The following is a 24427-nucleotide window of genomic DNA, read 5'->3' on the forward strand; positions in this document are numbered from 1 at the left end:
AATGTGTCTGGGAGGCATTGTGAGAGAGCGTGTGCGTGTGTGTGAGCCGGGAGTCACTGTGAAACAAAGAGGTCACACACACAGGGAAGGGGGAGATGTCATTGGCCGCTCCAGACTGCTGATTGGTGTGTGTGTGTTAGAGTCCTGCATCCGGGCGGATACCCAGTGTTCCCCATGCGTCACCCGCAAAACAATCAGATGGCGGGTGGAATAAAAACATTTTAAACCGCGGGTTCAGAACAATTACACTGCGTGTCGGACATTTAAACAAAAAACAAGGTAATAGGGCCTCCACTTTTTAAAAACTGAGTAGCTTGTTGTGTTGCAAATTCCATTCTGTGAGCGGCAAGGTTACAGTAACACACTTATTGAGAGAGTGTGGAGCAGGAAACTGTCCATTATTTGTGTTCAAACATTCTAATTGTCCACGTGGAGAGCTTATGTTCCTTCCCCCTGTATGAGAATAGGCAACGACACATAGCCAAGTTTACTTTCCCTGGCTAGCCTACCTCATGTCAAATGGTTAATATAGGCCTAGCCAGAGAAATCTAAAGAGAGGTTATGATGGTTCAATAGGCTATACCACTTTGGAAACAGGTGCTACATGAGTGAAATCCCCGCTTTGGAAGGCCAACAATGCAGCCTGTAAAAAGTGCAATCAGGTATTTATTTATGATATGTAATTCAGTTCATTATCAATTAATTATTAGCCTACGTTATTCAGGCTTTCGTTCATTTAGACCATAGCAGGCCATATACGTAAAGTCTAAACCGGTGCGGCTGGTAAAAGTTTCAGTAGCCCTTTATGCTACTAAATAAATATAGACGGTTTTTGCAGCCTATTTTCAATTCTGGGAATAGTTTATTTATATTTAATTTCAACTTTGTGATTATCGAAACAATAATGTAAAGATATAGTTTTTTTATGTCACCTATATGCTTTCATTAGGTAAGAAGGCTGATTAGAAGGCTATTTTTCTCAAATCGATTTAAGTTGTCAATGTGACGCATTGCATTGTGAAAATAAAAAGATAGCCTGTCGTTTTTAATTCATTGCATGGTTTACTTTTATCCAAATGTTGAATAGACATGCAGACAAATTAATTGAAAGGAAACATTGACCACTACTCAGGAATCATGAAAACAAGTTATTAAATTGATGTTAGTCATACAGTATGGCGGGTAACATATCGGCAGATCGTCTCTTAAAACAATTCCATGCTTGTGTGACGGATTGTGAAGAAAAATCTGTTCTGACGTTGGGTATTGGGTGGGGCTCAGAACTGATGTGGCCAACGCGGGATGGGTGCGGCTCCAACAACAACTGACCCATGTAGGACTCTAGTGTGTGTGCGTGTGAAGGTTAGTTGGGTTGTTTGGAGGACAGCTGTAGGGTTTAATGAGGAGTCTGTGGGATTTCAAAGTATTTCATTCTGGGCTCCAATGATTTATCTTCCCATACTTTGTTTTTGAGCAGAGTGTGTAGAGAGAGTGTGTAGAGAGAGTGTGTAGAGCGAGTGTGTAGAGAGAGAGAGAGAGTGTGTAGAGAGAGTGTGTAGAGAGAGAGAGAGTGTGTAGAGAGAGTGTGTAGAGAGAGAGAGAGTGTGTAGAGAGAGTGTGTAGAGAGAGAGAGAGAGAGAGAGTGTGTAGAGAGAGAGTGTAGAGAGAGTGTGTAGAGAGAGTGTAGAGAGAGAGAGTGTAGAGGGAGAGAGTGTGTAGAGAGGGGGTGTGTAGAGAGAGTGTGTAGAGAGACTGTGTAGAGAGAGTGTGTAGAGAGAGAGAGTGTGTGTAGAGAGAGAGAGAGTGTGTAGAGAGAGTGTGTAGAGAGAGTGTGTAGAGAGAGTTTGTAGAGAGAGTTTGTAGAGAGAGAGTGTAGAGAGAGAGTGTAGAGAGAGAGAGTGTGTGTAGAGAGAGAGTGTAGAGAGAGTGTGTAGAGAAAGTGTGTAGAGAGTGTGTAGAGAGAGAGAGAGAGTGTGTAGAGAGAGTGTGTAGAGAGAGTGTGTAGAGAGAGAGTGTAGAGAGAGAGAGAGAGAGAGAGAGAGAGAGAGAGAGAGAGTGTAGAGAGAGAGAGAGACAGAGAGAGACAGAGACAGAGAGAGAGAGAGAGAGAGAGAGAGAGAGAGAGAGAGAGAGAGAGAGACAGAGAGAGACAGAGACAGAGAGAGACAGAGAGAGAGAGAGAGAGAGAGAGAGAGAGAGAGAGAGAGAGAGAGAGAGAGAGAGAGAGAGAGAGAGAGAGAGAGAGAGAGAGAGAGTGGAGCGAGACAGAGAGAGAGAGAGACAGAGAGAGAGAGAAAATAGGGGAGCAGACACTGCTACACACCTGCCATCCTTGGAGTTTGCACTGCTGCAGAACAAAGCAACATTTCTCCTGCGAGGACAGCTTCTTTTTGCCAGCTAGAGTGGTGTCCACTAGGTCTCTGTACCTGAGACACACACAATAGAGAAACCATCAGCACACATCTTATTACATTGGGAACAATACATCCGTAACATATGGAGGGAAAGGATTTCAGTGTGACACGGTCTTGGTGTTTGTAAGAAGTAAGCTGAACGTCCCCAGCCACCCTTGCAGAAAAAAAACCACGTTTGTTGTTTTGCTCCCGTGTTCTTATGTGATGTCAATGTGATAACATGTAACAGAGTTAGATTTTCACGTGTGAAAGATGTTGATGTGATACTCCAAATCCGATTTTCACATGTGAAAACACAATTCCATATATGAGAGTTAGATGAGTGCCAGCAGCACTGCTATTTTAGTTATTAGTTCATCTGACTATTCTTTCACATCATGGATTTTATTTTCTTATTTAAAATGTTTTTTTTTTTTCTGTACAGTTGTCTAATGTTGGTGGTTTATATTATTCTGTTTTAACATTACTCCTGAATAGTATAATAGCTTTTCTTGAGTGTATTTTTAACAGAGCTGATATTTCCTTTGAAATCCAAAAGGGTAGGAATACAGGTGAAATCAGTTCTTGATCAGAGTAGCAGGAGGATCAGAATGCCGTGAACCAAGATGCTGTGATTTCAAATCCCAGGTGAGGTCATGTTGAATAATAACTACTGTATTAATACATATAAACAATATATCAAATATATATAAACAATGTATAATAGTGTGTCAGATATGTGTGACGTTCCAGGGACATCCTAACAGCAAATATTTTTGAAATTTCACGTGAAATACAATTTTTCATGTGCAAAACATGGTTAAATTTCACATGTGAAATGATGTGTTTTATTCGGTAAGGACAGTGATTTTCATAATCACATTTATGGTAAAGCGAGGATTGGGGCCGGGGCAATCTGATCCTAGATTTGTGGTTCAAAACGAGCCTTACCTCAGGCGGTTTTTGTGAGGCCCAGAAACTCTATATGGTTCTGGTGGGGCCTATCGGATGACCCGCCCATTCACAAACAAGAGGGTTCATAAGTCAGTGGGGGTCAAAAGGTGGGGCAGCACCACAGCATCTGTTCCTATTGGTGTTGCCAGGGGCTACCGCTTCTGTGAGAGGTCAGTTGGAAGAGGGGGAGGGGTTGTTTTGGTCAAAGAGGAGCTCCATTGTGTGGTTAGAGACACAGCCTTTGATCCTTTGTGTTTGAGTGGAGTGAACGCTGGTAAGAGATGTCTGGACAACTTTAACAACATGAATAACGTACATCAATGTACGTAAAAGCACACAGAAAAGGGTGTGCATACCAATACTCAACAGATGTGTGGTAATCATTCCAGCAATAAACAGCTGTTATGCATTGTTCGAAATCAGATAGTTACCCATGTACACTGCTCTTAGGTCAGTCTTGCATTTTCTCCCCTAAAGTTAAGATGTAGTAAAGGTAAGCTCAGCTGATTCTAGATAAGTGGTTAAGGTTGACTTCTACCCAGAGCACATTGTCCAGGTCAGAGCTACATACTAGTGTAGGCCCTAAGGTCTAATGACAGGTTAATAGGAGCCTTTATCCAATTACAATTCTTTGTTCGTCTGACTTCTCTGTGTGATCTGAAGTACTGCTTCCCCTCCATCTGATGTGTGATCCAGAGTAGACAGACAGACAGACAGACAGACAGACAGACAGACAGACAGACAGACAGACAGACAGACAGACAGACAGACAGACAGACAGACAGACAGACAGACAGACAGACAGACAGACAGACAGACAGACAGACAGACAGACAGACAGACAGACAGACAGACAGACAGACAGACAGACAGACAGACAGACAGACAGACAGACAGACAGACAGACAGACAGACAGACAGACAGACAGACAGACAGACAGACAGACAGACAGACAGACAGACAGACAGACAGACAGACAGACAGACAGACAGACAGACAGACAGACAGACAGACAGACAGACAGACAGACAGACAGACAGACAGACAGACAGACAGACAGACAGACAGACTGACTGACTGACTGACTGACTGACTGACTGACTGACTGACTGACTGACTGACTGACTGACTGACTGACTGACTGACTGACTGACTGTCCCTGTGTAATGTCACAGAATGTCCCTATTAAATGAGGCAAACATAATGAGCAGATGGTCAGAGATATAAACCACTTGTGTTGTTAATTGTGTGTGTGTGGGGGGGGGGGTGAAAGAGCAGCATAGGGCGGTTTAGAATAGTCTGGAGAGGTCCTGACGAGACAAACCTGCTGTGTACACATCTATACTGTGTGTGTGTATATTTTAGTGTGTGTTTGATTTAGAGAAGTGGGTTCCCTCTGAACTCTGCCTAACCCTCTCTCTGTAAGCTAATGTACAGGCCGACAGACAGCGCTACGGTGTCCCACAGGACCCATAAAACACAAAGGATCTCTGTAAACTCACAGCCTCTCCTGTAAGAATATGAAAACTATTGATGGCCCCCAATTTTACAATACCCAGGGGCGCTGTGTCATATGGAGTCAACAAAGTGAAATAGCACCTCTGATAAGAGTCTGGCCTACATGACCAAAGGCCCTTCAGCGGCCCCCAAATATTAACTGTCACAAAGGCAGTAAAAGCAGGATGGTGATTTCTGTACTCTAACCCACTCTCTGAAGCCCTAATGGTTGGTCACATTAATCACATGACATCAGTGTAGCTTACAGGCTTTGCTTACTAGGCAAGAGTTCTTCATCCACAGTGAGTTCAGTTGGTATTTAATGATATTGGTCACCGATTACGCAAAAGAGACAATAGCGTGTGGTTTCAACCAGAAACCTTGGAAAAAATATGGACAGCAAGAATAAAGTATATCCAATAACACTAATTTTACTTCCACATTTTAAGATCTAACTCCTGACCTGAGGAAGTGTTTGCTAGTAAAAAAAACATATCAGAAAGGAAAACAACAGACATCCATGAAACGGGCAGGGTTTCAAGTTCAAAGTTCAATTGGTGTTTCCTGACCTGGCCACAAAACATCATAAACGACAAATAAAAGCAACAATAAAATTGATTTAGCCATAAATCAATGCAGTTGAGCAGTCTAGGATAATGCAATTGGCCTCTGGCGGTCACTGCGACTTAGTGGTGCGACCTGCATGACTCAGAAGAAGAATGTATGTAAGTGTGTGTGTGTGTGTATTGTGTTTGTTTGTTTGTTTGTGTGTGTGTGTGATGGCATGTTGGCCTTAGGATCAACGATTGATTTATAAACTTGTCATCTGGTTTACTGAAGGGCCAGGGCCTTGAGAGAGTGAGGGAACGATGGAGCAAAGAAGAGAGGAAACAGAATAAAAAGACAAACAGGGAGAAGGAGAAGAGGGAGAAAGGGAGTGGAAATACAGAAACACTAAGAATGAGGGAGAGGAGAGGATGAGAGAGAGAGAGAGATTAGAGAAAGACTGACAGGGAAAAACAAGAATCAGAGAGAGCGAGAAGGTGAGGGAAATAATGAGAGATCTCTGAAATCTGCATTTTCGTCCACCCTACACTCGACATCCCTCCCACCATCCATGGCTGCATCCATCCATTCATTCTAAACGTATGTTGAGAGAGAGAGAGAGAGAGAGAGAGAGAGAGAGAGAGAGAGAGAGAGAGAGAGAGAGAGAGAGAGAGAGAGAGAGAGAGAGGCCAGGGTGAATGGACTCTTTGTGACTCTGCAGACTCCTCTTTCTATGTTTAAGTAAACATGGCCTTGGAGTGTAAACACGCGTGCGCAGAGACAAAGACACACACACACACAAAGACACACACACACACAGCTAAACAGGCACAAAACATGCTCAAAAAACAGGAATAGAGGAGCTTCCAAATCAGGTCCTGGAGACTTTATTCTGTCTTTACCAAGTGAATTTGTCCAAATACTTATGACACCTTCAAATGGTGACTAGATACATAAAGTCCATTCATTTCTAAATGGTAAAACAGATATGTATGAACATACTCTTGTCACCCCTTGTCACTCTTGAAACCCTGCCCGTTTCATGGATGTCTGTTGTTTTCCTTTCTGATATGTTTTTTTTACTAGCAAACACTTCCTCAGGTCAGGAGTTAGATCTTAAAATGTGGAAGTAAAATTAGTGTTATTGGATATAGTTTAGTCTTGCTGTCCTTCTGTAGCTCAGTTTGTAGAGCATGGCGCTTGTAACGCCAGGGTAGTGGGTTCGATTCCCGGGACCACCCATACGTAGAATGTATGCACACATGACTGTAAGTCGCTTTGGATAAAAGCGTCTGCTAAATGGCATATATTATTATATTATTATATTACCTCAAAATATTTGATCTCAAATCGAAAATACTGGAGTATAGAGCTAAATTAAACATTTTAGCTTCCCTGTCCAAATAAATCCTTGATTTTGTGACCAAATATTTTTTCATTGTGGATTTGATGTGTGCTTGGGGTTATTGTCTTGCTGGAAGATGTACTTGATGCCAAGTTTCCGCCTCCCGGCAGAGGCAACCTGGTCTTTGGCTAAAATATCCTGGTACTGGGTAAAGTTCATGATGCCGTTGACCTTAACAAGGGCCTCAAGACCAGTGGAAGCTAAATATCCCCGTAACATCAAAGATCCACCATTATATTTTACAGTAGGTATGGGGTTATTTTCTGCTTGTTCTCATTTCAACACCAAATCCACCATTGATAGATTTTTGGTAATCTATCACGCTTGTCAACAATTTCAGAGCCCACTCTACCCATCTGCACAGGGATACACAAACAGACATACACAACAGACTGGAAACCCAGACAAGCATGAATAGACATGCACACAACACGCACGTATGAGCAAATGTACAGCACACACACACACACACACACACACAGACAGACAGACAGACAGACAGACAGACAGACAGACAGACAGACAGACAGACAGACAGACAGACAGACAGACAGACAGACAGACAGACAGACAGACAGACAGACAGACAGACAGACAGACAGACAGACAGACAGACAGACAGACAGACAGACAGACAGACAGACAGACAGACAGACAGACAGACAGACAGACAGACAGACAGACAGACAGACAGACAGACAGACAGACAGACAGACAGACAGACAGACAGACAGACAGACAGACAGACAGACAGACAGACAGACAGACAGACAGACAGACAGACAGACAGACAGACAGACAGAGCAGACAGACAGAGCAGACAGACAGAACAGACAGACAGAGCAAACAGGTTATTCAGAGCCAAACACAAAAGTCATGCAAATTGGCCTGGCGCTCAGACAAGCAGCCAAAGGCTAGTATATTACCATCACAATCAGTCTGACCAACCACCAACGCCCGGACACCGACACACAGACTCAGACACACCCCAGCGCCAGACAACCCAACTTCACCGGGGGGCTGGCACCCCTTTGTGATGCTAACCTAACTGTCGCCCATACACCCAATCACCCCCCCCACACACACACACACACACACACACACACACACACACACACACACACACACACACACACACACACACACACACACACACACACACACACACACACACACACACACACACACACACACACACACACACACACACACACACACACACAGTCCCATAAAAACAAGCAACACACCACTTTGTATCCCATGTCTCCCTAAACCCACTGCTCTTCATACAATCACACACGCACCAGGCATCATTCAATTACAGCTCTGCCAACAACAGATTAGACTCTACAATGGACCTCCATCAAAACAACTCTGGTGGTACAGAGTAGAGTTTGGCTGCATACAGATCTGTCTATTATCCCACCATCCATATCCATTCACTGTTCATCCCGGGGAGGCAGGTTGCAATATCCAATCTCCAGCTGACAAGGTACAAATCTGTCGTTCTGCCCCTGAACAAGGCTGTTAACCCACTGTTCCTAGGCCGTCATTGAAAATATGAATTTGTTCTTAATTAACTGACTTGCCTAAAATTAAAATCCAATCAACCAGCCATTCTATGCATCCTTTCTTTCTGTTGTCCCTCAACTCAGCGTGACTGGACTGTTTACATATGTTAGTAGCATATTACACTGTTTATAACAATGAGTTAACAATAAGACACTTATTTATAAGTGATAACGTACTGAGTTAATCTGGCAGTAATCATTAGCTAATGAGCATTCCACAATTTTAAGAGGAAAACCTAGTCTATCATCAAAGACTAACAGCCCACCATTACAAACCAGGGGCAAATGTGTGTGTGCTTGTATCAAACTTGGTTTAGAATAAATTGTGTATTCACAGTGATATTACTTTAGACAGTAATAACACTGTGTGTCTGCATGCAGAGTAGAGAGAGAGAGAGAGAGAGAGAGAGAGAGAGAGAGAGAGAGAGAGAGAGAGGGAGAGAGAGAGAGAGAGAGGGAGAAAGAGAGAAAGAGAGAGAGAGAGAGAGAGAGAGAGAGAGAGAGAGAGAGAGAGAGAGAGAGAGAGAGAGAGAGAGCGAAAGAGAGAGAGAGAGCGAAAGAGAGAGAGAGAGCGAAAGAGAGAGAGAGAGAGAGAGACATAGGAAAGAAAGAGAAAGAGAAAGAAAGAGAGGGAGAGAAAGAGTGTGTGTGTGTGTGCATGGATTGTGTGTGTGAGGGTATAAGTGTGTCCTGGCAGGACTTCTGAGAGCACAATGGTGTTTACTCCGTCAGGGGTAGTGGAAACTTTTGAGAGGTCATGTGACCAGTGTGTGTGTGTGTCCTCTCATTATCTGGCAGGAATGTACACGGTAATCTCTTTATCCTCAGAGAGAGAGAGGGAGAGAGGGGGACACAGAGTGATATTTGCCTAGATCTTCTGCACAGATTCTGTCAGACTTGGGCCATAACAGTTAATCTCAGTAAGACAAAAATAATGGTGTTCCAAAAAAGGTCCAGTTGCCAGAACCATAAATACAAATTCTGTCTAGACACTGTTATCCTAGAGCACACAAAAACTATACCTACCTCTGCCTAAACATCAGCATCACAGGTAACTTCCACAAAGCTATGGACGATCTGAGAGACAAGGCAAGAAGGGCCTTCTACACCATCAAAAGGAACATGAAATTTGACCTCCCAATTAGGATCTGGCTTAAAATACTTCAGTTATAGAATCAGTTATAGAACCTATGTCCCTTTATGGTTGTGAGGTCTGGGGTCCGCTCACCAACCAAGAAATAACAAAATGGAACAAACACCAAATTCAGACTCTGCATGCAGAATTCTGCAAAAACATCCTCAGTGTACAATGTAAAATACCAAATAATGCATGCAGAGCAGAATTAGGACGATTCCTGATAAAAAGATAATTACTTGACACATTGAAAAGAATCAACAAAAAACAAAAGAAAACTGGAAAGTTATTTGGCCCTAAACAGAGAGTACACAGTAACAGAATACCTGACCACTGTGAACGACCCAAAATGAAGGAAAGATTGGACTGTGTGCATACTCAGTGAGCATAGCCTTGCTATTGAGAGAGGCAGCTGTAGGCAGACCTGGCTCTCAAGAGACTAAGTACCCACTGCCCACAAAATTAGGTGGTAACCGAACTGCACTTGCTATCCTCCTACCAACTGTAGGATCATATCGGAGACACATTTTTCTCTCAAATCACACAGACCCAGAAAGAATTTGAAAACAAATACAATCTTGATAAACTCCCATATCTACAGTGTATTCAGAAACTATTCAGACCCCTCAACCTTTTCCATTTCATTACGTTACAGCCTTACTCATGAATTGATTACATTAATTGTATTACTCATCAATCTACAAAAAAAGCCCATAATGACGAAGCGAAAACATTTTTTTTCTTCTTTTTGCTAATTTATTAAAAATAAGAAAGAGAAATATCTTATTTACATAAGTATTCAGATCCTTTGATATAAGAATCGAAATTGAGTTCAGGTGCATCCTGTATCCATTGATCATACTTGAGATGTTTCTACAACTTGACTGTCCACCTATGGTAAATTCAATTGACTGGACATGATTTGGAAAGGCACACACCTGTCTATAGAAGGTCCCACAGTACAAAACCAAAACCAGGTCGAAGGAATTTTCCGTAGACCCCCGAAACAGGATTGTGTCGAGGCACAGATCTGGAGAAGTGTACCATTTTTTTGTATCATTTGAAGGTCCCCAAGAACACAGTGGCATCCATCATTCTTAAATGGAAGAAGTTTGGTGGAACCACCAAGACTTTTCCTATAGCTGGCAGCCCGGCCAAACTGAGCAATCGGGGGAGAAGGGCCTTAGACAGGGAGGTGACCAAGAACCCGATGGTCACTCTGATAGAACTCCAGAGATCATCTGTGGAGATGGGAGAACCTTCCAGAAGGTCAACCATCTCTGCAGCACTTTACCAATCAGGCGTTTATGGTAGAGTGGCCAGACGGGAGACACTCCTTAGTAAGGCACATGACAGCCCGCTTAGTGTTTGCTAAAAGGCACCGAAAGGACTCTCATACCATGGGAAACAAGATTCTCTGGTCTGATGAAACCAAGATTGAACTCTTTGGCCTGAATGCCAAGCGTCACATCTGGAGGCAACCTGGCACCATCCCTACAGTGAAGCACGGTGGTGCCAGCATCATGCTGTGGGGATGTTTTTCAGCGGCAGGGACTGGGAGACTAGTCAGGATCAAGGGAAAGATGAATAGAGCAAAGTACGTAGAGGTCCTTGATGAAAACCCACTACAGAGTGCTCAGCACCTCAGACTAGGGCAAACCTTCACCTTCCAACAGGAAACCCACCCTAAGCACACAGCCAAGACAACGCAGGAGTGGCTTCGGGACAAGTCTTTGACTGTGCAGAGAAGAATGGGATAAACTCACCAAATATAGGTGTGCCAAGCTTGTAGCATCATACCCTTGAAGACTCAAGGCTGTAATCGCTGCCAAAGGTGCCTCCACAAAATACTGAGTAAAGGGTCTGAATACTTATGTAAATGTGACATTTCAGTTTTTTTTATACATGAGAAATATGTTTTAAAAAACTGTTTTGCTTTTGTCATTGTGGGGTATTGTGTGTAGATTGATGAGGAAAGAAAAAAACATTTATTACCATTTAAAATTAGGCAGTAACGTACCAAAATGTGAAAAGTCAAGGGGTCTGAATACTTTCCGAATGGACTGTAGTATTAGGTGAATTACCAGTGTAACACCACACCAGCAAAATGTGTGACCTGTTGCCACAAGAAAAGGGCAACCAGCAGAGCACAAACAGCATTGTAAACAATCTAAATTGATCTGTTTATTTATTTTCTCTTTCATACTTCAATTATTTGCACAATGTAACAACATTGACAATAATGTAACATTTTAAATCTCTATACTCTTTAATATTTTGTGAGAGTAATGTTTACTGTTAATTGTTAACTTCTTTGGGACTGGGGGGCAGTATCGAGTAGCTTGGATGAATAAGGTGCTCAGGCCCAATAGCTAGAATATGCATATGCTTAGTAGATTTGGATAGAAAACACTCTGAAGTTTCTAAAACTGTTTGAATGATGTCTGTGAGTATAACATAACTCATATGACAGCCAAATACCTGAGAAAAAATCCAACCAGGAAGTGGGAAATCTGAGGTTTGTAGTTTTTCAAGTCATTACCTATCCAATATACAGTGTCTATGGGGTCATATTGCACTTCCTAAGGCTTCCACTAGATGTCAACAGTCTTTAGAACCTTGTTTCGGGCTTCTACTGTGAAGGGGGAGCGAATTAGATCTGTTTCAACCAGGTGTCTGGCAGAATGCCATGAGCTCAGTTAGCTGTGTTCCTTTTCATTTCTAAAGACAGAGGAATTGTCCGGTTGAAACATTATTGAAGATTTATGATAAAAACATCCTAAAGATTGATTCTATACATCGTTTGACATGTTTCTACGAACTGTAATATAACTTTTTTGACTTTTCGTCTGAACTAAGTGATGGTCATTGAGCAGTTGGATTGCTGGGCTAAAACGCACAAACACAAAGGAGGTATTTGGACATAAATGTTGGACTTTATCGAACAAAACAAACATTTATTGTGGAACTGGGATTCCTGGGAGTGCATTCCGATGAAGATCATCAAAGGTAAGTGAATATTTATAACGCTATTTCTGAGTTTTGTGACACCTCTCCTTCTTTGGAAAATGTCTGTATGTTTTTCTGTGACTTGGCGCTGACCAAACATAATCGCAAGGTGTGCTTTTGCCGTAAAGCCTTTTTGAAATCAGACATTAATGAGAAGTGTATCTTTAAAATGGTGTATAATCCTTGTATGTTTGAGGAATGTTAATTATGAGATGTCTGTTGTTTTAAAATTGGCGTCCCACATATCCCAGAGAAGTTCCCTTGTTAATTTTCCTTTTGTTTATTGTCTATTTCACGTGCTTTGGCAATGTAAACATATGTTTCCCATTCCAATAAAGCCCTTTGAAATTATTGATATGGTGAGGGAGAGATGGGGAGAGGATGGAGGAGGGAGATAGAGAGGCATAAGGGGCAGAAAGAGAGAGAGAGGTGGATGAGAGAGAGAAAGAGAGATGGAGGGAGCTCAACCATACACCTCTTCTCAGTAGTGAGGAATGATTCTGGGAATCAAAGAAAGAGGTGCGAATGGAAGAAAAACTCTCTCTCCCTCTTTCAATGACTAAAATACATGTACAGTATATCCAAGAAGCAGACAGGAATAACCAGTAATAACGGAGAGATTAGGTGTGATAGAAGGGATGAAGGGGATTACAAATAAAAGGGAAAGGAAGAAAAAAATAGAGATATAATGATCAAGTTTACTGGAGGACACTATGAACCCCTTCAGAAAGTTACTCTGACATGTTACAGACTTGCACGCGTACAGTACCAGTCAAAAGTTTTAGAACACCAACTCATTCAAGGTTTTTCATTATTTTGACTATTTTCTACATTGCAGAATAGTAGTGAAGACATCAACACTATGAAATTACACATATAGAATCATGCAGTAACCAAAATAGTGTTAAACGTACCAAAATATGCAGTGCTGTGAAAAAGTGCCCCCTTCCTGATTTCTTATTTTTTGCACATTTGTCACACTTAAATGTTTCAGATCATCCAACAAATGTACAATTTTTATTTATTTGACCTTTATTTAACTAGGCAAGTCAGTTAAGAACAAATTGTTATTTTCAATGACGGCCTAGGAACAGTGGGTTAACTGCCTGTTCAGGGGCAGAACGACAGATTTGTACCTTGTCAGCTCGGGGATTTGAACTTGCGGTTTCGGTTACTAGTCCAACACTATAACCACTAGGCTACCCTGCCGCCCCAGGGTATTTTTCTGAAATGCTGTGTTACTTTTATGCCAGATATAACGGGACGCAAAAGTTAGACTTTTTGGACTAGTTGACTAGTTGTCGCTGCACTCTTGGGGTAATTTTGGTAGGCCGGCCACTCCTGGGAAGGTTCACCACTGTTCCAAATTTTCTCCATTTGTGGATAATGGCTATCACTGTGGTTCACTGGAGTCCCACAGCTTTAGAAATGGCTTTGTAACTCTTTCCAGACTGATAGATGTTAATTACTTTGTTTCTCATCTGTCCCTTTGGATCGCGGCATGATGTCTTGCTTTTTGAGATCTTTTGGCCTACTTAACTTTGTCAGACAGGTTCAAATCAAATCAAATCAAATTTATTTATATAGCCCTTCGTACATCAGCTGATATCTCAAAGTGCTGTACAGAAACCCAGCCTAAAACCCCAAACAGCAAACAATGCAGGTGTAAAAGCACGGTGGCTAGGAAAAACTCCCTAGAAAGGCCAAAACCTAGGAAGAAACCTAGAGAGGAACCGGGCTATGTGGGGTGGCCAGTCCTCTTCTGGCTGTGCCGGGTAGAGATTATAACAGAACATGACCAAGATGTTCAAATGTTCATAAATGACCAGCATGGTCAAATAATAATAAGGCAGAACAGTTGAAACTGGAGCAGCAGCACAGTCAGGTGGACTGGGGACAGCAAGGAGCCATCATGTCAGGTAGTCCTGGGGCACGGTCCTAGGGCTCAGGTCCTCCGAGAGAGAGAAAGAAAGAGAGAATTAGAGAGAGCATATGTGGGGTGGCCAGTCCTCTTCTGGCTGTGCCGGGTGGAGATTATAACAGAACGTGGCCAAGATGTTCAAATGTTCATAAATGACCAGCATGGTTGAATAATAGTAAGGCAGAACAGTTGAAACTGGAGCAGGAGCATGGCCAGGTGGACTGGGGACAGCAAGGAGTCCTCATGTCAGGTAGTCCTGGGACATGGTCCTAGGGCCCAGGCCAGTTGAAACTGGAGCAGCAGCATGGCCAGGTGGACTGGGGACAGCAAGGAGTCATCAGGTTCTATTATTATTATTATAAGTTATTTCTTGATTCAACAGGTCTGGCAGTAATCAGGCCTGGGTGTGGCTAGTGAAATCAAACTCAGCTTTCCAAAAAATTTGATTAACCACAGTATATTCATGATTTAACAAGGGGGGGGGGCATTTACTTTGTCACACAGGGCCATGAAGGTTCGGATAACTTTTTTTCGCTTAAAAAATACAATTATCACTTCAAATCTGCATTTTGTGTTTATTTGGGTTATCTTTGTGTAATATAAAAATGTGTTTGATGATTTGAAACATTTAAGTGTAACAAATGTGCAAAAGAAAATCAGAAATCAGGAAGGGGGCAAACACTCTTTCACAGCACTGTATTTTATATTTGAGATACTTCAAATAGCCACCCTTTGACTTGATGACAGTTTTGCACACTCTTGGCATTCTCTCAACCAGCATCATGAGGTAGTCACCTGGAATGCATTTAAATTAACAGGTGTGCCTTCTTAAAAGTCAATTTATGGAATTGATTTTATTCTTAATGCGGTTGAGCCAATCATTTGTGTTGTGACAAGGTAGGGGTGGTATATAGAAGTTAGCCCTACTTGGTAAAACACCGAGTCCATATTATGGCAAGAACAGCTCAAATAAGCAAAGAGAAACGACAGTTCATCATTACTTGCAGTCACAAAATCAATCAAGCGTTATGATTAAACTGGCTCTCACGAGGAACACCACAGGAATGGAAGACCCAGAGTTGCCTCTGCTGCAGAGGATAAGTTCATTAGAGCAACCAGCCTCAGAAATTGCAGCCCAAATAAATGCTTCACAGAGTTCAAGTAACAGACACATCTCAACAGCAAATGATCAGAGGAGACTGTGTGTATAAGGCCTTCATGGTCAAATTGCTTCAAAGCAACCACTACTAAAGGACACCAATAAGAAGAAGAGACTTGCTTAAGCCAAGAAACACGAGCAATGGACATTAGACCGGTGGAAATTTGTCCTTTGGTCTGGAGTCCAAATTTGATATTTTTGGTTCCAACCGCTGTCTTTGTGAGACGCGGGGGGATGAAAGGATGATCTCAGCATGTGTATTTCCCACTGTAAAACATGAAGGAGGAGGTGATATGGTGTGGGGGTGCTTTACTGGTGACACTGTCTGCGATTGAATAAAAATTAAATGCACACAAAACAGCATGGCTACCACAGCATTTTGTAGCGACACGTCGTTCCATCTGGTTTGGGCTTAGTTTGACTGTCATTTGTTTTTCACAGGACAATGATCCAACACACCTCCAGGCTGTGTAAGGGCAATTTTACTAAGACGGAGATTGATGGAGTTCTGCATCAGATGACCTGGCCCCCACAATCTTCTGACCTCAACCAAATTGAGATGGTTTGGGATGAGTCGGATGGCAGAAATTTTAGAACGCCTACTCATTAAAGTGTTTTTCTATATTTTTACTCTTTTCTATATTGTAGAATAATAGTGAACACATCAAAAATATGAAATAACACATTATGGAATCATGTAGTGACCAAAAAAGTGTTAAACACTTTAAGCACTCCATCACTCTCCTTCTTGGTCAAATAGCTATTACACAGCCTGGAGATGTTTTGTGTTATTGTCCTGTTCAAAAACAAATGATAGTCCCGCTAAGTTATGTGTACCTTTACATCTAAATACATGACAGAGTGTCACCAGCAAAGCACCTCCACACCTCCTCCTCCATGCTTCATGGTGGGAACCGCACATGGGGAGATAATCCATTCACCTACTCTGAGTCTCACAAAGACACAGGAGTTGGAACCAAAAATTTAATCAGACCGAAGGACAAATTAGTATTAGTATTTAGTAGTGGTTTCTTTGCAGAAAATCAACCATGAAGACCTGATTCACACAGTCTCCTCTGAACAGTTGATGTTGACATGTTTCTGTTACTTGAACTCTGTTAAGCAATTATTTGGGCTGCAATTTCTGAGGCTGGTAACTGTAATGAACTTATCCTCTGCAGCAGAGGTGTCGCGGGGTCTTCCTTTCCTGAGGCGGTCCTCATGAGAGCCAGTTTCATCATAGCGCTTGATGGTTTTTGCGACGTCACTTGAAGAACCTTTCAAAGTTCTTAAAATGTTCCGCATTGACTGACCTTAAAGTAATGATGGACTGTCATTTCTCTTTGCTTATTTGAGGTGTTCTTGCCATAATATGGACTTGGTCATTTACCAAATAGTGCTATCTTCTGTATACCACCCCTACTGCACCTTATCACAACACAACTGATTGGCTCAATCGCATTGAGAAGGAAAGAAATTCCACACAAATGGACTTTTTACAAGGCACACCCGTTAATTAAAATGCATTCCACCTCATAAAGCTGGTTGAGAGAATGCCAAGATTGTGCAAAGCTGTCATCAAGGCAAAGGGTGGCTACTGTGAATATTCTTAAATTTAAATATGTTGAACACTATTTTGGTTACTGTATGATTCCATATGTGTTATTTTATAGTTTTGATGTCTTCACTATTATTCTACAATGTAGAAAATGGTCAAAATAAAGAAAAACCCTGGAATTAGAAGTTGTGTCCAATCTTTTGAATGTTACTGTACCTCTTGATTTACATGTGCACATTCAGATAGACTTGTACAACTAGGCCTGCTATTATTTAGCATACCTTAGCTGGCAACATTTTATTTAACGAATGCCAGTCATAATTAACATATATACAGTTGAAGTCGGAAGTTTACATACACTTAGGTTGTAGCCATTAAAACTCATTTTTCAACCACTCAACACATTTCTTGCTTCTTATGGCTGCAGGGGCAGTATTGAGTAGCTTGGATGAAAGGTGCCCAGAGGTGCCCAGAGTCAACGGCCTGCTCCTCAGTCCCAGTTGCTAATAAATGCATATTGTTATTAGTATTGGATAGAAAACACTCTGAAGTTTCCAAAACTGTTTGAATGATGACTGTGAGTAAAACAGAACGCATATGGCAGGCAAGAAATCGAAACAGGAGTGGAAAATCTGAGGTTGGTCGATTTTCAACCCAGCTCCTATTGAATAGAGTGGGATATGGATAAAGTTGCACTTCCTAGGACTTCCACTAGATGTCAACCATATTTAGAAACTTGAATGAGGCTTCTACTGTGTTGTGGAGCCAGATGGGAGCTCTTTGAGTCAGTGGTCTGGCAGAGAGCCAGGTCCTGGTCATGCGCATTTCACATGACAGTGACCTGCATTCCATGGCTTCTCTACAGACATAGGACTTTTCCGGTTGGAACTTCATTGAAGATTTATGATAACAACATAATAAAGATTGATTTTATACTTAGTTTGACAAGTTTCTTCGACCTGTAATATAACTTTTTGAAGTTTTCGTCCAACGTTCGGATGGACCTGCATGAGTGTTTGGATTTGTGTACTAAACGCGCTAACAAAAATAGCTACTTGGACATAAATAATGGACATTATCGAACAAATCAAGCATTTATTGTGGAACTAGGATTCCTGGGAGTGCATTCTGATGAAGATCGTCAAAGGTAAGGGAATATTTACAATGCGAATTCTGATTTCTGTTGACTCCAACATGGCGGATAATTGTATTTATTTTCTGAGCGTCGTCTCAGATTATTGCATGGTTTGCTTTTTCCCGTAAAAAAAAATCTGACACAGCGGTTGCATTAAGGAGAGCAATATCTATATTTCCATGTCTAACAATTGTATTTATCGACATTGAAATGATTATTTCTGTAAAATGACGTGGCTCTCTGCAATATCACATGACGTTTTTTGGAACTAGTGAACGTGACGCGCCAATGTATACTGAGATTTTTTTATAAATATGAACTTTATCAAACAAAACATACATGTATTGTGTAACATGAAGTCCTATGATTGTCATCTGATGAAGATCATCAAAGCTTAGTGATTCATTTTATCTCTATTTGTGCTTTTTGTGACTCCTCTCTTTGGCTGGAAAAATGGTAAAATATTTCGGTGTGTTGGTGGTGACCTAACATAATCGTTTGTAGTGCTTTCGCTGTAAAGACTATTTGAAATCAGACACTGTGGTGGGATTAACAACAAGAGATCCTTTAAAACGGTAGAAGATACATGTATGTTTGAAGAATTCTAATTACGAGTTGTCTGTTGTTTTGAATATGGCCCCCTGCACTTTCAATGGCTGTTGTCATATCGATCCCGTTAAGCCCTAAGAAGTTTAACAAACTATAGTTTTGGCAAGTCGGTTAGGACATCTACTTTGTGCATGACACAAGATTATTTTACTTACAATTCACTGTATCAAAATTCCAGTGGGTCAGAAGTTTACATGCACTAAGTTGACTGTGCCTTTAAACAGTTTGGAAAATTCCAGAAAATGATGTCATGGCTTTAGAAGCTTCTGATAGGCTAATTGACATCACTTGAGTCAATTGCAGGTGTACCTGTGGATGTATTTCAAGACCTACCTTCAAACTCGGTGCCTCTTTGCTTGACATCATGGGAAAATCAAAAGAAATCAGACAAGACCTCAGAAAATAAATTGTAGACCTCCACAAGTCTGTTTCATCCTTGGGAGCAATTTCCAAAAGCCTGTGGGTAACACGTTCATCTGTACAAACAATAGTACACAACTATAAACACCATGGGACCATGCAGCCGTCATACCGCTCAGGAAGGAGACACATTCTGTCTCCAAGAGATGATTGTACTTCGGTGCGAAAAGTGAAAATCAATCACAGAACAACAGCAAAGGACCCTGTGAAGATGCTGGAGGAAACAGGTACAAAAGTATCGATATCCACAGTAAAACGAGTCCTATATCGACATAACCTGAAAGGCCACCCAGCAAGGAAGAAGCCACTGCTCCGAAACCGCCATAAAGAAGCCAGACTACGGTTTGCAATTGCACATGTTCACAAAGATCGTACTTTTTGGAGAAATGTCCTCTGGTCTGATGAAACAAAAATAGAACTGTTTGGCCATAATGACCACTGTTATGTTTGGAGGAAAAATGGGGAGGCTTGCAAGCCGAGGAACAGCAACCCAACCATGAAGCACGGGGGTGGCAGCATCATATTGTGGGGGTGCTTTGCTGCAGGAGGGACTGGTGCACTTCACAAAATAGATGGCATCCCAAAGAAGGAAAATTACATGGATATATTGAAGCAACATCAGTCAGGAAGTTAAAGCTTGGTCGCAAATGGGTCTTCCAAATGGACAATGACCATACGCACACTTACAAAGTTGTGGCAAAATGGCTTAAGGACAGCAAAGTTAAGGTAATGGAGTGGCCATCACAAAGCCCTGACCTCATTCCTATAGAAAATTTGTGGGCAGAACTGAATAAGTGTGCGCGAGCAAGGAGGCCTACAAACCTGACTCAGTTACAACAGCTCTGTCAGGTGGAATGGGACGAAATTCACCCAACTTGTTGTGGAGTGCTTGTGGAAGGCTTTCCGAAACGTTTGACCCAAGTGAAACAATTTAAAGGCAATGTTACCAAATACTAATTGATTGTATGTATACTTCTGACCCACTGAAATGTGATGAAATACATAAATGCTGAAATAAATAATTCTCTCTACTATTATTCTGATGTTTCACATTCTTAAAATAAATTGGTGATGCTAACTGATCTAAGACAGGGAATTTGTACTCTGATTAAATGTCAGGAATTGTGAAAAACTGAGTTTAAATGTATTTGGCTAAGTTGTATGTAAACTTCCAACTTCAACTGCACATCCTACAGGTTAAACAATGTAGCTCTGATTTTCTCCCCATCATAACCGTCAGAGGGTGGTATATAACAGTGATTTAATTGAAAAGGGGAGAATATTAGCTTTCCAACAATGCCAGAAGAATTTCTACACTCCTAATGTTCAGCAAAAAGCATTTGTTTTTCCAATAGGAAAAAAACAACAATTTGCTATTGCTAACAGCAAGAGGGCCGAACAGATGACAGGTCACATGGCAAAATAGAGCTTCTGATGTGATCAGAGCAAAAATAACCGATATAAAAGCAAAGATTATCAAATACATTATTGTTTCTAATTGAGGTTAGTTTGTTACAATTGAAGTGTCCTGGCTGTGCATCAGTTCAAAAGAGAGACTGAGATGAGTGATTGAATCTGTGTGGGAGAGCCAGATCAACTAAATCAGCCTGCGCAACAGAAAGAAGTTATCGGCCAATGAGAGGATTGAATTATATATTCTGCAAAGAGATGCATGCTTATGATTGGACAAAACGGATGAAATGGAGCTTAATGTCAAATTTAATGACCTTTACTCTCACATGGAGTCCTTGTCTTTCCGTTAACTAAAATGAAAATCACCTGGTAATAGTTTTTTTTTCAATGCATCTCGTCTCGTTATCGTCATACATTTTCGTCAGGAAAAAGAGGTAGTTGATGAGTGTTTTTCATCATAGTTATTGTCGACAAAATGAACACTGCACCCATCCCACACACACACACTGTTTCCCATCTCCTCAAGACATCCTTCATGAGATTAGTGTTGTTGATTGAGACCACTTTGTGCTTGCTACATTAAGGATCACAGTGACCTGTCAGTTAGCTATAAAAGAGCCAGAGCCAGAGAGAGCGAGAGAGAGAGCGAGAGAGACATGTTGTCTCTATGTAAAGATTGACTGTAATTCTGTCCAGGTCACACAGACCTGAAGAACCATTAAGTAGATCACTTCCACCTGACCATTGTGTGTCTGTGTGCGTGTGTGCATGAGTGTTTGTGTGGGGGGGAACCCAGCAACAGTAAAATGTGTGCCGTAAAAGGCCCATTTGAAGTGAGAAGGCAGAGAGAAGGCAGAGTCTTTAAGATCTTCCCTATGGTGCTTCCATCCCCCCTATCACACAGACCCCTACACAGAGGCCACAGTGACCCATCACACTCACAGGCCTGGTTCCATTTCAGCCCATAGCCCCTTCCCCTAGCCACTACCCCTTTAGTCTTCACAGATCTGTAAACATTGGATAGGTGGAAGCATATAATGGAAGCTACCCAAGTCCTATTGCAAGGCAAGGTGGACCCATAACCATCTTGTTTTCAACTATCAGATTTATTCTGATTTTCAGACAATTTCCCAATCCCAGTTGTTCAGAGATCTAAAGAGATCGGATAGGAGCCTAAATGGAATCACACCACAGAGGCCAAGATCAATCCATTATGGATCATTGTAATATATTTTGTACTATGTCTAGTTCAACAGGAGCAGCCTGTAATGTATTGTGCCACCTACCTGGTGAGGAAGCCGTTGAAGGGCAGGCGTACAGGGTAGCCATAGCGGATCATCCGGACCATCTCCAGCACCCCTACGTACTGCAGCTGGGTAGACACGTGGAAACTGTCAAAGCAGTCCGCCGTGCACCTGCTGTTGGGGCGCACACACTCCACAAAGTGAGGGGTACACGCCTGTAGCTTACTGACCACATCTGACAAAGAGTTCTGAAAGGAGGAGGGGTGAGGGGGGAGAGATGGAGAGATAGAGGGAGAGAGAGATTGTTTCATGTTAAAATTCATGTTCCTTAAGCATTTGAGTTGACCCAATTCTTCACTCCTTGCCACATCAACACAGCACTGGTGTTGGTATCAGCTTCATGGCAACATGGTTCCATTTATCCGCCTAGATCAGGTATTCCCCAGGGGTACACGGAATGCCGTCGGGGGAACGGCAAATAAAAATGTGATTCACCTTTTTCAACAAAAAATATTATTTTCAAACAGTAGATTTATTTTTTCAAACAGGGCTGTACATTTGGGTGAGTTTTTTTTCTTGCCTGAGTGGTCTCGTTTCTCTGCCCAAAATAAAACGAGAACATCTAGTGTTGAGTGAACAACACAATGTGAAATGTACTCTTTTGCAGGAAACCTTCACTCTTGCACAGACATTTTGAAATTAAACATGACATTTTGAAAATTCAGCCACAGGAGTTTTTTGAGCGAGAATAAAGACGACTTTCGAGTAGTAAGACATGTATAAAAGCAACAGATAGAAGGCTAGAAGCGTCTTATATGCTGAGCTACTGAGTGGCTTGTACAGGCAAGACCCATGCTATTGTGGAAGAATTAACTCTCCCTGCTACCGCGAATATGGCTGGGACAATACTGGGGGAAAAGGCCAAAAAAAACTATACAGACAAGGATTACATCAAACAACACTGTTTCACAACTCATCAGTGACATGGCAGGACGTGTTTTGAAACAATTACTGCTTTGCATACAAGCCAGTGAATTATATGCGTTACAGCTGTATGAGTCAACAGACATGGCGGACCTGGCACGACTCCTGGTATATGTCCCTTACATTTATGGGGGTCAATTAAGGAAGACGTCCTCTTCTGCAAACCACTGGAAACTAGGACAACAGGAGAGGATATTTTTAATGCCCTGGACAGTTTTGTGACATCAAATGGACTTCGGTGGTCAAGATGTGTTGGTTTCTGTACTGATGGCGCAAAAGCCATGACAGATAGACATAGTGGAGTGGTAACGAGCGTGCAAGCAGTTGCCCCCGACGCCACTTGGTTACACTGCAGCATCCACCGAGAGGCTCTTACTGCCAAGGGAATGCCTGACAGCTTGAAAGACATTTTGGACACGACAGTGAAAATTGTTATTTTGTTATTAAAGCAAGGCCAAGGAACTCTTGTGTATTGTCTGCATTATGCAACGATATGGTCAGCAACCATGTAACGCTTTTACAAGCGTTTTTGTTGAATTGAGAGATGAGTTTAAAGTTCTGACCATCATATTCACTTGTCTGACCATTTGCATGATGACGAGTTTCTCACACGACTGGCCTATCTGGGTGATGTTTTTTTCTCACCTGAATGATCTGAATTTAGGATTACAGGGACTCACCACAACTAAACTCAACAAAAAAATAAACATTCTCTCACTGTCAACTGCGTTTATTTTCAACAAACTTAACATGTGTAAATATTTGCATGAACATAAGATTAAACAACTGAGACATGAACTGAACAAGTTCCACAAACATGTGACGAACAGAAATTGAATAATGTCTCCCTGAACAGAGGGGGGGGGGGTTAAAAGTAACAGTCAGTATCTGGTGTGGCCACCAGCTGCATTAAGTACTGCAGTGCATCTCTTCCTCATGGACTGCACCAGATTTGCCAGTTCTTGCGGTGAGATGTTACCCCACTATTTCACCAAGGGACCTATAAGTTCCTGGGGGGAATGGCCCTAGCCCTCACCCTCCGATCCAAAAGGTCCCAGACGTGCTCAATGGGTTTGAGATCCGGGCTCTTCGCTGGCCTTGTCTGAGCACTGACATTCCTGTCTTACCACATGAGGGAGGAGGATGTCCGCGACTCGTCAATGAAGAGCACTTTTGCCATTCCTGTCTGGTCCAGCGATGGTGGGTTTGTGCCCATAGGCGACGTTGTTGCCGGTGATGCCTGGTGAGGACCTGTCTTACAACAGGCCTACAAGCCCTCAGTCCAGCCTCTCTCAGCCTATTGCGGACAGTCTGAGCACTGATGGAGGGATTGTGCGTTCCTGATGTAACTCGGGCAGTTGTTGTTGCCATCCTGTACCTGTCCCGGTGTGATGTTCAGGTGTACCGGTCCTGTGCAGGTGTTGTTACACATGGTCTGCCACTGCAAGGAAGATCAGCTGTCCATCCTTTCTC

General features: G+C 42.1%; 1 protein-coding gene across 1 annotated transcript in view; it reads right to left on the reverse strand.

Annotated features, from left to right (window-relative positions):
• The window catches only part of LOC124045622 (unconventional myosin-XVI-like), a 217297-nt gene that overhangs the window by 25944 nt on the left and 166926 nt on the right, over positions 1–24427 (reverse strand). Inside the window, 2 exon segments of the mRNA XM_046365059.1 lie at positions 2324–2426; positions 22013–22218. Coding sequence (XP_046221015.1) covers positions 2324–2426; positions 22013–22218 — 309 coding nt within the window.

Source organism: Oncorhynchus gorbuscha, linkage group LG01, assembly GCF_021184085.1.
Source record: "Oncorhynchus gorbuscha isolate QuinsamMale2020 ecotype Even-year linkage group LG01, OgorEven_v1.0, whole genome shotgun sequence".
In the NCBI taxonomy this organism is placed as follows: Eukaryota; Metazoa; Chordata; class Actinopteri; order Salmoniformes; family Salmonidae; genus Oncorhynchus; species Oncorhynchus gorbuscha.